Here is a 16,760-nt window from a genome sequence, read left to right as displayed (position 1 = left end):
ATCTCCCAAGAGCACAGTGTCATCAGCAAAGAGCAACTGTGACAACTCCCACTTTATGTGTGATTCTTTATCTTTTAACTCCACGCCTCTTGCCAAGACCCTCGCATTTACTTCTCTTACAACCCCATCTATAAATATATTAAACAACCACGGTGACATCACACATCCTTGTCTAAGGCCTACTTTTACTGGGGAATAATTTCCCTCTTTCCTACATACTCTAACTTGAGCCTCACTATCCTCGTAAAAACTCTTCACTGCTTTCAGTAACCTACCTCCTACACCATACACCTGCAACATCTGCCACATTGCCCCCCTATCCACCCTGGCATACGCCTTTTCCAAAATCCATAAATATATATATGTATATATATATATATATATATATATATATATATATATATATATATATATATATATATATATATATATATATAATATAGGGAGGTACCACCTCTAGAACTGTCCTAGGCACCCTCATCCTCAGAGAAAAGAATAAACTTGCTTCAGGAAAAACTCAAGGTTCTCCCTGAAGCTGTTTGAGAATTTTCTCCTACCACCCCCTATATTTCAAGTTTGTTTTATTTAAAGACAAAATACATTCGCCAAACATTCATAAAAATACAACAGAAAGTAAAACAACATAGGTAACTCAGAGCTACATCTCGAATACTTCGTCCAGCTCCCCTGCGGTGGGCCGCGTGCCCAGAATGCTGCAGGTATTTCCTCTCTGGATCGCAACACTGAGTCTCTGAAAGAGGAAGCTGGTCGCCCTGTGGTCCTTGGTTTCTATGATGGGCTTTTCACCCAGCTCTTTGAGGAACTTTAGAGCACACTTGCCCCATGCTCCAAGGGTCTCTGACCCTATTGGAATGAAGTTATAGCAAGGGGGAAGGTCTTCATATTTTCGGATCTTCTGGGCCTCCCTGTGGCTGGCAGCTCCACTCCCTTCCACTACGGAGTATGGCAAGTAGGTGTCTGCCAATGTGGCGGCACAGGTGTAGTCCCAGGCAATCTGCTTTCCATCCTTCCAGGGTAGCATAGTGGCTCCATCAGGGCGCTTTTGACTTCCATCAGACCTCTGTACTTGGGGTTCCCGTTGAGCTGGGCAACAGGCTGTGGCGAGGCTTCTCTTTATGATGTCATTGACCTCCTCATGTCTGGCATACTTCCCTTCTGCTGTGTGACACACGAGACCACGAAGTCCGAATTGATCAGCTGTCGCCCTGGTGCAAATACACCTATGTTCGGTGAGGATGGATGGGGGCGGCTAGGCGAAGAGAAACGCCAATCCGAATGGCCTGTGGGTCGAGACGGGTGCCCAGGGAGGAATTGGGAACAGCTAACAGGAAATCTCCTGAGTGTGGTGCCTTCACTGACAGGAGACGAGCTTTGTCCTTTCCTGAAGCATTGGAGAGCATTGTGTGGGAGATTTTTTCCATGATCGGTTTGTCCCAGTGGGACTGTTTGTGCTCTTTGGGAGGAGCTGGTCTACTGGAGGAGTCTGCAAGGGTGTCCCACCGAATCACTGCTTCAGTAAACCTGGGGTCTTGAGCTCCTACCACGCCTCTCAAGCGTTCGGGAACTATCTTCTTGACTAATGCACTGGAAGCCAAACACGAAGACAGAAAAGCAGGTAAAGGAACATGCGTTGCCTTACGCACCCCTATACCTCCCAGTCGCACTGGGAGGGTTGCCTGATTCCATTGCTGATCCTCTAGTGACAGTTTCAGCGCCTTAAAAGTTTATCTCAGGTGTGCGTCATATTCATCGAGTGTTGGGTTGTCAAAAGAGGGTGCACACCTCAGGAAGTGAGTCTTGGCATAGTAAGACACCTTGTGAGGAGATACAGAGCATCAAGGGCATAAAGATCGCTTATTCTCTCCTCCATTCTCATCAGGTCATTCAATTTGTCCCTGAGGACAGTGTCGATGGCCTGGTGATCCAGCGGTGCTCCCAAGAGGGTACTGTTGGGAGGAGTGGTAGTAGAGACTTCCGGGAGGATTCTTCGCACAGCATATATATATATATATATATATATATATATATATATATATATATATATATATATATATATATATATATATATATGTGTATATGTATATGTGTGTGTGTGTGTGTGTGTGTGTGTGTGTGTGTGTATATATTCAAACAGTTCCCGCGTAGTGCGGGACGAGGCTACAATGCAATAAATCGAAATATATGAAGAGATGGATAATTTTGTTGAGGTGAGGTTCTACAAAGATGAAATGGTATTTAGCTTTCGGTACTAATGTACATTTATATTATTTTCACAAAAAATACAATAAAATATGTAAAACATTCGTAAAAGAGAATGTGTTGGCCCTGCCATAAAATGTGATTTTTTTTTCTTGCCTTCCACAGTTTCTGTGACACAGTTTTGTGAATATAATAGTATATTATCTTTGACATGCGGATATCCACAGTTTTAACGTTTATTCATCAGCTTGAATTCGCAAGACCTCGTCCCAAGCTATGTCTAAGACATTTCACTTCTCAGTCTCTACCATTGACCGTTAGGGAACAGCAGACATTTACCCCTCAGTCTCTAACATCAAATTTCAAGTAACAGTAAATGTTTATCTCTCATTTTCTACCGTTTAACTTCAAGTAACAGTAAATGTTTACCTCAGTCTCCACCATGAAAGGTCAGGGAACAGCAGATCTCGGATAATCAAAGACTCTCTTGGGTTAGCTAATTTTTGTAGTAATCATCTCTCCTAGTGTTACAGCATTAACTAATGTTATTCCCCTTTGCATATATATATATATATATATATATATATATATATATATATATATATATATATATATATATATATATATATATATATATATATATATATATATATATATATATATATAACATCAAATTAAATGTCATATCTATACTAATAACAGTTTTAAAATATTATTACCATAGACTATTACATTATAGATGAGCCACTTTCTTATAGCCTTTCTCTAATACGAGATTAGTCTTTTCTGGAAAAAATGTGGTATTTTTTGGTTGTTCTGATACAAAATCTGAAAAACCTTTTTAAGGCTAAGTAAAATCACTTTTCCATTGTCGTGTGTGTCTTTATTAAATGTTGGATATCATGGCGAGAATGTGTATTAATTTTTTTTTTTGGTTGGTATCCGGATGTTAGTCTCGAATAATATAGGAAAATTAGGAAAACTATTAACATATTCCATAAGCAAAATATCCTAAAGCATTTTCAGATTTATTATGTGAGGCTAAATGGCAAAAGTTACATTGATAGGCCTATAAACGAGGTACATTTTCCACTAGGTATCTTATAAATGTTCTAAGACAACAAAAATATATTTTACTTGTAGGAAACAGTGCAAAACCTGATAGTAAATAGGAAGGCTCTCTACACTTGTCTGCAACAGGGTACTTTTACCTCTCTTTCGTGATTATGCATCATAAATCAGGCCTCTGTAGTGCCAGGATTTGTAACTAATCAAAACAAATAATTTAATTGAATGAAGTTGTATGAAAACATCTCATGATGCTTAATATCCACATCTAGTAGGGCAGCCTAAGATAATCGGCTGTGTCTCCGTTATCAAGGTCCTGCTCGAACTCCTTGCGTTTTAACAGCATCTGGGAGGGAGATCGCCCAAGCCTGATGAAGGGTTTCTGAGTGCCTGAACTAACATTAGTCCTGACCAGTAGACGCGCTGGGTGGTTCTTGGGTATGGCTGCAGCGGCAACTTTCGAGTGATCCACGACAGTGGAGTCTTGCTGGCTGTCCTCCGTGGGTATGCTGTTGTGGGTCTCGCGAGCCAGTCGTACCAGACCGGCGAGGCTGAAGTAGTGGGCTTCGTCTTTCTGAGGGTCTTCCAGCGAAGGATCTACTTCTTCAGGCACGCTGTTGTGGTCTCTGTAAGCACAGAAGGAACGCTAGTGTTACATTAGTGTCTTACGCGTCGAAGGGATTTACGAGTAAATCCTGTCGACTTCGTAGGAATGGCAAGGATTTTTGAGGCGTTGTCTGCTATGCTCCATAGAGATGTTCTTGCCTTCCTAATCACATGTTTGCCTTTCATGTGTGTAGAATATAAACAGTGAATTTATTATGCAAATCACAAGCAGATGTATCAACAATAAAAGACAGGCCTCTCTTTGTATATACACGGAGGAGTATAAATACTTTGATGTATACATACTCTGATACACATCTCCGTATATATATATATATATATATATATATATATATATATATATATATATATATATATATATATATATATATGTCGTGCCAAATGTGTAAAACTTGCGATCTTGGCTTTAATAGCAACGCTCATCTTGCCATATAAGACAAGCGAAAATTTGTGTATGCAATAATTTCGCAAAAATTATTCTGACCCTAACGAAAAAAAATATATTTCATTGTGTTTGTTTAGTATTAAATTACTGTAAACGTATCTAAAATATATTTAGCTAGATTAGGCTAAAATAAATTGCGCTTGTTATAATAAGGTTAGGTAAGTTTTCTAAGATTCTTTTGGTGCAAAATTATAAATTTTTACATTAACATTAATGAAAAAAATATGTCTTTAAACGTATAAGAGAAAATTTCAGAAGGGACTTAATTTTAAATGAGTTCTTGCTAATTGACCAGCTTTACCTATTAAGCACGACATTATATATATATATATATATATATATATATATATATATATATATATATATATATATATATATATATATATATATATATATATGCAAAACAACCACTCTGAAAGAATAGAGAAATTCCAAGCGCTTTCGTGACTACTCACATTAGTTCCTTGATAATGTGAGTAGTCACGAAAGCGCTTGGAATTTCTCTATTCTTTCAGAGTGGTTGTTTTGCATATTCTGAAATCACCTGTTTACTGTGATCTTATTGCATATATATATATATATATATATATATATATATATATATATATATATATATATATATATATACATACATACATATATATCCACTGAGATACCACTCGGTGTGTATACATCGTGAAGAAGTGAGTATAAAGATTCACAAGTGAAATGAAAGCTACCTTCTAGTAGTTTAGAGACGCAAAAAATGACCTAGTAAGTCTCGAGAGAAGGAAATAACCTCCTAATAAGTAAAGAGAAAGAGAGAGATAGGTGGAAGTGACTTGCCTGGCGGCGCGCTTGGCGGTGAAGAGGGTAAAGGAGCAGCGACACCCGCCAACCATACCATTGAACCCGGTGGTGCGACAGAACATCTGGCAGTCGAAGCGCTTGGCCAGTGCGGGCGGGGGGTTGGCCAGCAGCAGGAGAAGGGCAACTGCTACTACTACTACTGCAGAAGGCATGACTGGGGAGCACGCACACGGACGCATCCGGGAGAGAGAGATTTCTGTGGGAGAGAACACATTATTATTAATGTTATTAATTATTATTGTTATTGGTCTTGTTGTTTTATTCTTGCTTTTGTTGTTGTTTCCTATTGATGCTAATTAACATTTTAATGAGGAGGGAAAAAAGTGTGTGAACCCAGGCAGGACGAGACGTATCTACCAACCTCACTACACCTGTAAGAAATGTAACAGAACAGGCCTTTACAGGCTTCTGTCAATTCATGACTTTATGAAACTTTACGCAGAGCGAAACGTTGTCCCAGGAAATTCTAGCTGCAGCCTGTCTCTTTGTCTCCAGTGCTGCGGGTAGTATGCTGTTTGATTCCCCTTACACCTGTTGTCCTTATACATCTAGCAGGAAAAGGGTACCTGGGTGTTAGTAGGCTGTTGTGGGTAGCAAATTAGGTGGTAATAATCAGTAAACAGAGGTTGGCTTTGGTATAAACAAAGGTAGAATAGCAAACCTCAACCTACAAATTCAACTGTGGGAAAATATACAGTTTTCTTGTGTTTTACATACTTTGAAAATAATTATTGAAGACCTTAACACAATATTAATAATCCAGTATTTTTTACAATGTATTTTTTCTCATCATCAGATTTAGATTACGCAGGGAATGAAACCAGAAGAACTAAATATACGAGGATAATAGGGAGGAGAGGGAAGTGGCGATTGAAAAGATGAGATATACATGCACTCTTGTGAAAGAGAGTTAAGTGGTAAACAAATAGTGGGAGAGAGAGAGAGACAGAGAGACAGAGAGACAGAGAGAGAGAGAGATAGAGATAAAGACCGTGAATGCAAGGAAGGTTAAGGTGCTTGTGGCTAAGGAGGTCACTGATTGTGAAATATGCATTAACACACGCGCACATGGAGAGGCCTGGATGAATCTAAATAAACAAATCGAATGGTTGAGCGCCTCACCCCAAACAACAATGAAGATGCCATTACGGAGTGAACAGCTCAAAACTGTAGCCGACAGATTAACTGCTCGAGGGAGAGGGCCGTCAATAACCGAAGTATAATCGAGCATCCACCACTACCGCTACTCGCGGATGAATAACCCTACACAGTTTAGCTCTTCATGTAAATTAAAAAAAAAATGCTCATTGAAAAATGTGTTAGATGGCACAGAATTTAGAGGACCGAGACAGATTCACAGCCACTGTATAATCTTATCTATCGGCGGTATATATTATCTGTCTACTTTTATTTACCAGCGCTATATACTCATATGTCATCGCTGTACATGCTTATACATCAGCAATGCATAGAATTATCTATCGGCGCTGAACATACACTACTCTCCAATCTGCTCCATACAATCCTAGCTCTCAGAGCTGTACGAACCTTTGATAATCAAGATTCCAGCTGACATACATCGTTTTTTATTTAAACAAGTATGTGGAGAAGATGATTGCTTCTTGTGTTGCGTCTGTTTCCATGGTATGAGTGTAATCAAGACCGAGAGGTGTATGTCAGTGTATATACACTGAGTATACTTTAATCCCAATTTTAGGGCTTAAAGTATTCTTGAGTGATGGCAAACAGGCAACAGGGAGCCTGGACGACCCTCTGAGTAGTCGATAGTGTTGAAGTCCGCTTGACCAGCCAACAAAGTGACCACCGCCAGCGAGACGACAGTGTGTGAGGGGTAGTGGGAGCTTGTCAGCACTGCAGTGTATATGTGTGTGTATGAACTAAGCTCTTACCAAGGATATACATATATACATATACGCACACACGCAGCTTGTCTTGAAGATTTCTCTGCTGACATAAAAGATAAGTAATTAATTCACGAATCACTTACAAATAAGGTAATTTCAATCAATTCGTTAATTACATACTTTATGCTCTTTTAAGAGGTTCCATTAATTTTTTTAACTGCGTATTTAAATTTTCTATATTTTTATGTATGTAAAAGTAGTAAGAGTTTTTGGAGGATTCTCTTTAACGCATTTTAGTGTTATATTTTGCATAGCTAAGTATTACTTTTGCGTTATAACTTATCAACGAGTGTTGCATAGTTGTCTCCATCGGAGGTTTATAAACCTGTACAGTTATGTATAATTTTTTTTTATTTTTTATTATCACACTGGCCGATTCCCACCAAAGCAGGGTGGCCCAAAAAAAGAAAAACTTTCACCATCATTCACTCCATCACTGTCTTGCCAGAAGGGTGCTTTACACTACAGTTTTTAAACTGCAACATTAACATCCCTCCTTCAGAGTGCAGGCACTGTACTTCCCATCTCCAGGACTCAAGTCCGGCCTGCCGGTTTCCCTGAATCCCTTCATAAATGTTACTTTGCTCACACTCCAACAGCACGTCAAGTATTAAAAACCATTTGTCTCCATTCACTCCTATCAAACACGCTCACGCATGCCTGCTGGAAGTCCAAGCCCCTCGCACACAAAACCTCCTTTACCCCCTCCCTCCAACCTTTCCTAGGCCGACCCCTACCCTGCCTTCCTTCCACTACCGACTGATACACTCTTGAAGTCATTCTGTTTCGCTCCATTCTCTCTGCATGTCCGAACCACCTCAACAACCCTTCCTCAGCCCTCTGGACAACAGTTTTGGTAATCCCGCACCTCCTAACTTCCAAACTACGAATTCTCTGCATTATATTCACACCACACTTTGCCCTCAGACATGACATCTCCACTGCCTCCAGCCTTCTTCTCGCTGCAACATTCATCACCCATGCTTCACACCCATATAAGAGCGTTGGTAAAACTATACTCTCATACATTCCCCTCTTTGCCTCCAAGGACAAAGTTCTTTGTCTCCACAGACTCCTAAGTGCACCACTCACCCTTTTCCCCTCATCAATTCTGTGATTCACCTCATCTTTCATAGACCCATCCACTGACACGTCCACTCCCAAATATCTGAATACATTCACCTCCTCCATACTCTCTCCCTCCAATCTGATATCCAATCTTTCATAACCTAATCTTTTTGTTATCCTCATAACCTTACTCTTTCCTGTATTCACTTTTAATTTTCTTCTTTTGCATACCCTACCAAATTCATCCACCAATCTCTGCAACTTCTCTTCAGAATCTCCAAAGAGCACAGTGTCATCAGCAAAGAGCAACTGTGACAACTCCCACTTTATGTGTGATTCTTTATCTTTTAACTCCACGCCTCTTGCCAAGACCCTCGCATTTACTTATCTTACAACCCCATCTATAAATATATTAAACAACCACGGTGACATCACACATCCTTGTCTAAGGCCTACTTTTACTGGGAAATAATTTCCCTCTTTCCTACATACTCTAACTTGAGCCTCACTATCCTCGTAAAAACTCTTCACTGCTTTCAGTAACCTACCTCCTACACCATACACCTGCAACATCTGCCACATTGCCCCCTATCCACCCTGTCATACGCCTTTTTCAAATCCATAAATGCCAAAAAGACCTCTTTAGCCTTATCTAAATACTGTTCACTTATGTGTTTCACTGTAAACACCTGGTCCACACACCCCCCTACCTTTCCTAAAGCCTCCTTGTTCATCTGCTATCCTATTCTCCGTCTTATTCTTAATTCTTTCAATAATAACTCTACCATACACTTTACCAGGTACACTCAACGAACTTATCCCCCTATAATTTTTGCACTCTCTTTTGTCCCCTTTGAGTATATACATACTCAAATATACATGCGTACACGTGCACATATATACACAAATATGTATAAACATATTCACATATGCACATATACACACATGCATACATACACATACTGCACATATACATAAACCCATACACATGCGCACAAAAATATGTATACACATACAATAAATCCCTTGAGGTAAATCTAATTAGCTACAATGGCCTACCAATGTATATAGTAATATTAGTGAGCAGAGACCAAGCATTTAGAAACTCCCGCGACAATCATTCCTATAAATTCTTCCGGGGGAAGTAGCAGCAGCAGCAGCAACAGTAGTAGTAGTAGCAGTAGTAGCAGCACAGGAGCGGCAATAGTAGTAACAGCAGCAGCAACAACATTTAACCTTCCCCTCATTTTATTTTATTTTATTTTTCTTTTTTTGCCATGGCTTCAGCAAGTATAGTGCCCATCTTCCATCTCATTCCTTGTCTCTAGAGTCGTAAAGTTCTCTCTTCTTACTCCCAAGTGCCATGTGTCGCAGTTCGCGGTGTCATCTTGAGGCCACAATGTGGCATGTGTAAGACAACTATGACACTGTTTGTTTTCCGGCAGTAGTGCCGTTTGTCTCTCCAAAACAGCGTTCTGTTAACTTGTCCAGGTACAGAGAGAAACTCTGTTATTTGAGTACGTTGTTAAACAGGTCTTGTGATATTTTTATAAAAGTCAAGCTACGAAACACACACACACACACACACACACACACACACACACACACACACACATCAATCAGATAACTGCTGCAGCATACGGGCGCCTGGCAAACCTACGGATAGCGTTCCGATACCTCTGTAAGGATTCGTTTAAGACTCTGTATACCATTTACGTCAGGCCCATACTGGAGTATGCAGCACCAGTTTGGAATCCACACCTAGTCAAGCACGTCAAGAAATTAGAGAAAGTGCAAAGGTTTGCAACAAGACTAGTGCCAGAGCTACGGGGATTGTCCTACGAAGAAAGGTTGAGGGAAATCGGCCTGACGACACTGGAGGCCAAGAGGGTCAGGGGAGACATGATAACGACATATAAAATACTGCGCGGAATAGACGAGGTGGACAAAGACGGGATGTTCCAGAGAAGGGACACAGACACAAGAGGTCACAATTGGAAGTTGAAGACTCAGATGAATCAAAGGGATGTTAGGAAGTATTTCTTCAGTCATAGAGTAGTCAGGCCGTGGAATAGCCTAGAAAGTGACGTAGTGGAGGCGGGAACCATACATAGTTTTAAGGCGAGGTATGATAGACCTCATGGAGCAGGGAGAGAGAGGACCTAGTAGCAATCAGCGAAGAGGCGGGGCCAGGAGCTGTGACTCGACCCCTGCAACCACAAATAGGTGAGTACACACACACATATATGGACATGGATGGATAGAGACAATGAGAAAGATGGCTTCATAATAGCTTTATATATTCACATCACCTGTGCTCCTCACTGCGACCATCATGCTGTTATGAATATTTCATTTAAAATTCAGGTATAAGCTGTAGCTCCCCTAGGTTTAATCCTTACTCTTCTCCTCACTTTCACAAGTCTTGTTTCCCTCTTTCTCTCTCTCTCTCTCTCTCTCTCTCTCTCTCTCTCTCTCTCTCTCTCTCTCTCTCTCTCTCTCTCTCTTTCTCATTCGTTCTTCTAGCCCGTCGTCCAACGGAGTAAACATGGAAAAAAATCGTAAATTCGATTTGTGAAGAAAGGACACGGTAATAACTGGAAACGTTTCGCTCCGTGTAGAGCTTTTCCAAGTAATGATAAAAGAACCCCATAGAGCGAAACGTTGTCCAAAAAATCGAGTGCCGGAGATCACAGTAAAACACTGCGAGTGCGGGGAATCTCTCGCTACATTGGCCAAGTAAATAAATAAAGATTGATCCCTGTATCTGTTTGTCAAGATAAAACAAGTATGAAAAAACTTTAGCTGAGCGTTTCGAAAGGTATTAAGCGTTTCATTTGATATTCAAAATGTCCCTCAACGTGTCGTGTCGCGTCGCATGTGCCAAATAAGTTTGGTACATAATATTTTTTCCTCGAAGTCCCCCTTTTTCTGCTTCTACGAAGCTGAGTTCCCCACTTTCATTGCAGGTAGATTCCATCTAAAACACACACATACACACACACACACACACATACACATACACACACATACACATACACACACATACACATACACAAATACACACATACATACACACACACACACACACACACACACACACACTTAGAGAGCATTGAGGAAAATGGATGACTGGGAAAGCATAGGAATTTGGAGGTGGATTGAAGGTTGAAAAGTTGGAGGGAGAAGGGTAAAGGTTTAGGGCACTAGGGGCTTGGACATCCAACAGGCTTGTATGAGCATAGTGGATAGGAGCGACTGGAGGCAAGTGTTTTTTTATGATTTAGCGAGCTGTTGGAGTGTGAGGAAAGCAACATTTTCTGAAGGGAGCCAATGGAACTGGTCAGACGGACTTGAGTCCTGGAGGTAGGCATACAGTGTCTACACTCTGAAGGAGAGATGGTGGGGATGTTGCTGTTTGGAGGGTCATCTGAACTGTCAGCGGAGCCATTAGGGCAAGACAATGACTGAAGTGAAAGTTTTTGTATCAGGTCACACTCTTTAATATATTGTATATAAAACATTTTTCGAAAACAGAGTTACTAAAAGAAAAAAACAAATTCACCATTATTCACCGTCTTTCCAGAAGAGGTCATCACGAGTAGGAATTCTTTGCTCATCGTGATGTCGACGACGCGACACCAAATTGTACTGACCCGACTGTATCAACTGACACAGCATCAGATTGCTCTTGGTCATCAGCTAATGTGTTGACACTACCCTGGCCCCACACGAGTGGCGAGGCGAGTCCCCCACACGAGTGACGAGGCGAGTCCCCCACACGAGTGGCGAGGCGAGTCTCCCACACGAGTGGCGAGGCGAGTCCCCCACACGAGTGGCGAGGCGAGTCCCCTCTGACATTCATAAATTAGCTTATAAACACACCACGAGTCCATTCATTTCCAATGACTCGATGCAAGTGGAGGGATCTAGATCCGAGGAACCAGAGATTACCCTCCTCTCTCATACATCATGTCCCATTCTCCAGGTGCTACATAACCCATGAGCAGCGCTGTATAGCCCTTGTGGCTTAGCGCTTCTTTTTGATTATAATAATAATAATACATAACCCATGAGAACTTAGCGATTCCCAAAAATATAATAACTTGTTCATTAGAACAATAATAACTGAACAAGACCTGTTATAACAAGCAGTCGTATATTATTTCAAATTTTGATATTAGTTAGTTACATTAATATAACTTACTAGTGTGATTGGGTTAATGAGACTCACAATGACGCTTCATTTCATTATCTATAATCAGGTTGTAATGTGATCTTATTAATGAATATTTTCATAAAGGACAAGTGACGAGGCGGTAATGTATGAGAATTACATTCACGAAAGAATGGTAAAAAAGTGTGTGTGTGTGTGTGTGTGTGTGTGTGTGTGTGTGTGTGTGTGTGTGTGTGTGTGTGTGTTAGGGAGGGCTCGGCTCTTTTTACCTTTTCATTTTCAAAACTGATCTTTTTTTTTCTTTTTTTTTCCTATAAAAAGAATATATAGACCCCAAAAAACAAGTTGAGATAACACAGCGACTCGCATAATTATGTTTCCTTACTACGGTGATCTTGTTATACACGAAATTCGTTCGACCTTTTTAATTAAATTTAGACGGAAATTATCTCGGATTTGTTGACTTTCTCTGCTAGATGGCGGCATCTAACTTGGCTTAATCAGTTTTTTTTTTTTTTTTTTTTTTTTTTTTTGGTAGGTGGGTGGGTATATTCTGCTTTACTCTGGCCGGATTTTTGTTACATATATTTTCAAGAAACGAATGTGTTACTTACGTTCGTAATTGAACGTTTGTGTACCAAGTGATTGTTGGTGCAGAAATTGACTCGTTTGGTAAGTGCCTGTAAATCCGTTAGTTTTTTTTATTTGTGTCAAATTCATGAGTGATTTTTTTAATTTGACTGGTTATCGTCCACTCCGTAAGTGATCGTAAACCTGGTGAGTGTTAATTAGTGATTGTAAACTTGTGATTTTAAAGCCGGTGAAAAGTAATTATCGACGTTTTAATTTAAGACAACATTTTCCAGATTCTGAATTTTCACATTATTCCTGTGTATACATATTGGCCTCTTTCCCCCCTGTCAATAATTTAAAAATAATTTCCCGTGAATAATACTATAATATTGTCCCTATTTTCGCTCTATCCTTTTTGGACGTTCCAGTAATAACATCCACTTTTTTTTTCTTTTTTTTTGCAACAGTTGCATCACCGGTTCAATAAATCATAACGCAGTCATTTTCAGCCCCATTTCAAAAATTTCTTAGGTTCAACAATTTTCAACACCGATTTTGGCCGTGGTGATAGTTTTGATCCTCCTGGGGGAGGGGGAGGGGGGGGGGTGATTGGATTACGATGGTTGGCTCCACTCTTATATTTGTACAGTTGATGACTTAAACATCAGTGGAATTTGCCTAATTTGGAATTATTTTTTGGGTGGACGTGGTTGCAGAAAGGAATGAGATCTGCATCTTGGAGCTGATCTAATTTTAGGGGATGTGAGCGGAGGGCGATGTCTTGTGGTATTTGAGAGAGAGAGAGAGAGAGAGAGAGAGAGAGAGAGAGAGAGAGAGAGAGAGAGAGAGAGAGCTAGGCTACTACTAAAAAGATGTAAACGGGGTAGGCAAATGTTGAAATAATTCATGGTAGCAGAATAGCGCATAAAAAAAATAAAATTTTTACTCTTACCCAGAAAAAAACAACGAATGCAAGTGTCGGAAAAAACACTTATCTACAAGGGAAGTAACTTAACTGCTTCAGCTGTCGTTGATTCTTTCTATATTTCATTCTAGATTACTTTTAAAAGCTAATATACTCATACACACACAACCGCACACACAGTGAAGAGGCGGGGCCAGGAGCTATGAACCGACCCCTGCAACCTCAATTAAGTATAATTAGGTGAGTACACATACACACATTACTCAGTTCAATAACAATCTTGTATCTTTAGTTTCTACTCCACAAGACCTACTAACAACCCTGCCCGCTTAGCAGCGTTATAAAACACTAACCTACGGAGAGCAGTGCAGTAACTTGGCGTGTAAGAGGTGGGACGCAATCTTGAGTACCAACATGAATGGGACCCCCAACAGCACGTTCAGAAAAGAAGCGACTCGGCTTTAGAAACCTACTGGGGAGACCTGATCTTGCTTTCTCCTCAATTCCTCTCCTCGCCCAACTCCTCCCTCCCTCAGTTCCTTCCTTCTATCACCTTCCTCAATTATTTTTTCTGTCAATTCCATTCTTCCTCACTGCCTTCTCTCTTTATCTTTCTCGATTTTTGCCTTTGTTTCTAAGCGCTGGAACACACGCAAGTTTATATTTTCTTTTTCATCATTGGTTAAACTTGCATACGCCAGAGTTTGTTTTAATGGATAATACCTGTCCCTTTAAACTGTAAGCTTCGTATTCCTCAAGCGTTTTATGACCCCTTTTGACGCAAGATAATTATGGCATGCAAACTCTTCAGTATGTTTACAGATGAGTGTCGGCAACATAATTTACTAAAATGGCGCTAGATTTCTTATAACTTTGTCCCACAATGGGGCTTTATCAAGTACTCGGAAAAGACCATCTGAAGGGAATAGTTCCAGTGTGGGTGGTAAAGCTCCACGTATGGGTGAAACGTCGTAAAATGAACATTCTATGTCGAATATGTAAAACTTGTGATTTTGGCTTAAATAGCAATGCTTTTTCTTCTTGCTGAATAAGGCAAGCAAAAATTTATTTTTATTATTATCACACCGGCCGATTCCCACCAAGGCAGGGTGGCCCGAAAAAGAAAAACTTTCACCATCATTCACTCCATCACTGTCTTGCCAGAAGGGTGCTTTACACTACAGTTTTTAAACTGCAACATTAACACCCCTCCTTCAGAGTGCAGGCACTGTACTTCCCATCTCCAGGACTCAAGTCCGGCCTGCCGGTTTCCCTGAATCCCTTCATAAATGTTACTTTGCTCACACTCCAACAGCACGTCAAGTATTAAAAACCATTTGTCTCCATTCACTCCTATCAAACACGCTCACGCATGCCTGCTGGAAGTCCAAGCCCCTCGCACACAAAACCTCCTTTACCCCCTCCCTCCAACCCTTCCTAGGCCGACCCCTACCCCGCCTTCCTTCCACTACAGACTGATACACTCTTGAAGTCATTCTGTTTCGCTCCATTCTCTCTACATGTCCGAACCACCTCAACAACCCTTCCTCAGCCCTCTGGACAACAGTTTTGGTAATCCCGCACCTCCTCCTAACTTCCAAACTACGAATTCTCTGCATTATATTCACACCACACATTGCCCTCAGACATGACATCTCCACTGCCTCCAGCCTTCTCCTCGCTGCAACATTCATCACCCACGCTTCACACCCATATAAGAGCGTTGGTAAAACTATACTCTCATACATTCCCCTCTTTGCCTCCAAGGACAAAGTTCTTTGTTTCCACAGACTCCTAAGTGCACCACTCACTCTTTTTCCCTCATCAATTCTATGATTCACCTCATCTTTCATAGACCCATCCGCTGACACGTCCACTCCCAAATATCTGAATACGTTCACCTCCTCCATACTCTCTCCCTCCAATCTGATATTCAATCTTTCATCACCTAATCTTTTTGTTATCCTCATAACCTTACTCTTTCCTGTATTCACCTTTAATTTTCTTCTTTTGCACACCCTACCAAATTCATCCACCAATCTCTGCAACTTCTCTTCAGAATCTCCCAAGAGCACAGTGTCATCAGCAAAGAGCAGCTGTGACAACTCCCACTTTGTGTGTGATTCTTTATCTTTTAACTCCACGCCTCTTGCCAAAACCCTCGCATTTACTTCTCTTACAACCCCATCTATAAATATATTAAACAACCACGGTGACATCACACATCCTTGTCTAAGGCCTACTTTTACTGGGAAAAAATTTCCCTCTTTCCTACATACTCTAACTTGAGCCTCACTATCCTCGTAAAAACTCTTCACTGCTTTCAGTAACCTACCTCCTACACCATACACTTGCAACATCTGCCACATTGCCCCCCTATCCACCCTGTCATACGCCTTTTCCAAATCCATAAATGCCACAAAGACCTCTTTAGCCTTATCTAAATACTGTTCACTTATATGTTTCACTGTAAACACCTGGTCCACACACCCCCTACCTTTCCTAAAGCCTCCTTGTTCATCTGCTATCCTATTCTCCGTCTTACTCTTAATTCTTTCAATTATAACTCTACCATACACTTTACCAGGTACACTCAACAGACTTATCCCCCTATAATTTTTGCACTCTCTTTTATCCCCTTTGCCTTTATACAAAGGAACTATGCATGCTCTCTGCCAATCCCTAGGTACCTTACCCTCTTCCATACATTTATTAAATAATTGCACCAACCACTCCAAAACTATATCCCCACCTGCTTTTAACATTTCTATCTTTATCCCATCAATCCCGGCTGCCTTACCCCCTTTCATTTTACCTACTGCCTCACGAACTTCCCCCACACTCACAACTGGCTCTTCCTCACTCCTACAAGATGTTATTCCT

At 40.6% G+C, this 16,760-nt stretch overlaps 1 protein-coding gene across 2 annotated transcripts in view; it reads right to left on the bottom strand.

Moving 5' to 3' along the window:
- Window positions 1-3,081: 3,081 nt before the first annotated feature.
- Window positions 3,082-16,760, bottom strand: part of LOC128689713 (uncharacterized) — a 45,310-nt gene continuing 31,631 nt past the window's right edge. The window contains exons 1-3 of one of the 2 annotated variants that reach the window (XM_070087609.1): window positions 6,758-6,902; window positions 5,186-5,405; window positions 3,082-3,914 (exon numbers count right to left, since the gene is read on the bottom strand). In XM_070087609.1, coding sequence (XP_069943710.1) covers window positions 3,557-3,914; window positions 5,186-5,405; window positions 6,758-6,785 — 606 coding nt within the window. In that variant the 5' untranslated portion in view covers window positions 6,786-6,902 and the 3' untranslated portion in view covers window positions 3,082-3,556. Of the gene's footprint in view, window positions 3,915-5,185; window positions 5,406-6,757; window positions 6,903-16,760 lie in introns of those variants that run through there. The other variant, XM_053778106.1, reaches the window with a different exon arrangement.

This window comes from Cherax quadricarinatus, chromosome 22 (assembly GCF_038502225.1).
Source record: "Cherax quadricarinatus isolate ZL_2023a chromosome 22, ASM3850222v1, whole genome shotgun sequence".
NCBI classification, from domain to species: Eukaryota; Metazoa; Arthropoda; class Malacostraca; order Decapoda; family Parastacidae; genus Cherax; species Cherax quadricarinatus.
Note: the sequence above shows the minus strand (reverse complement) of the source record. Positions and strands in the feature narration are given on the sequence as shown.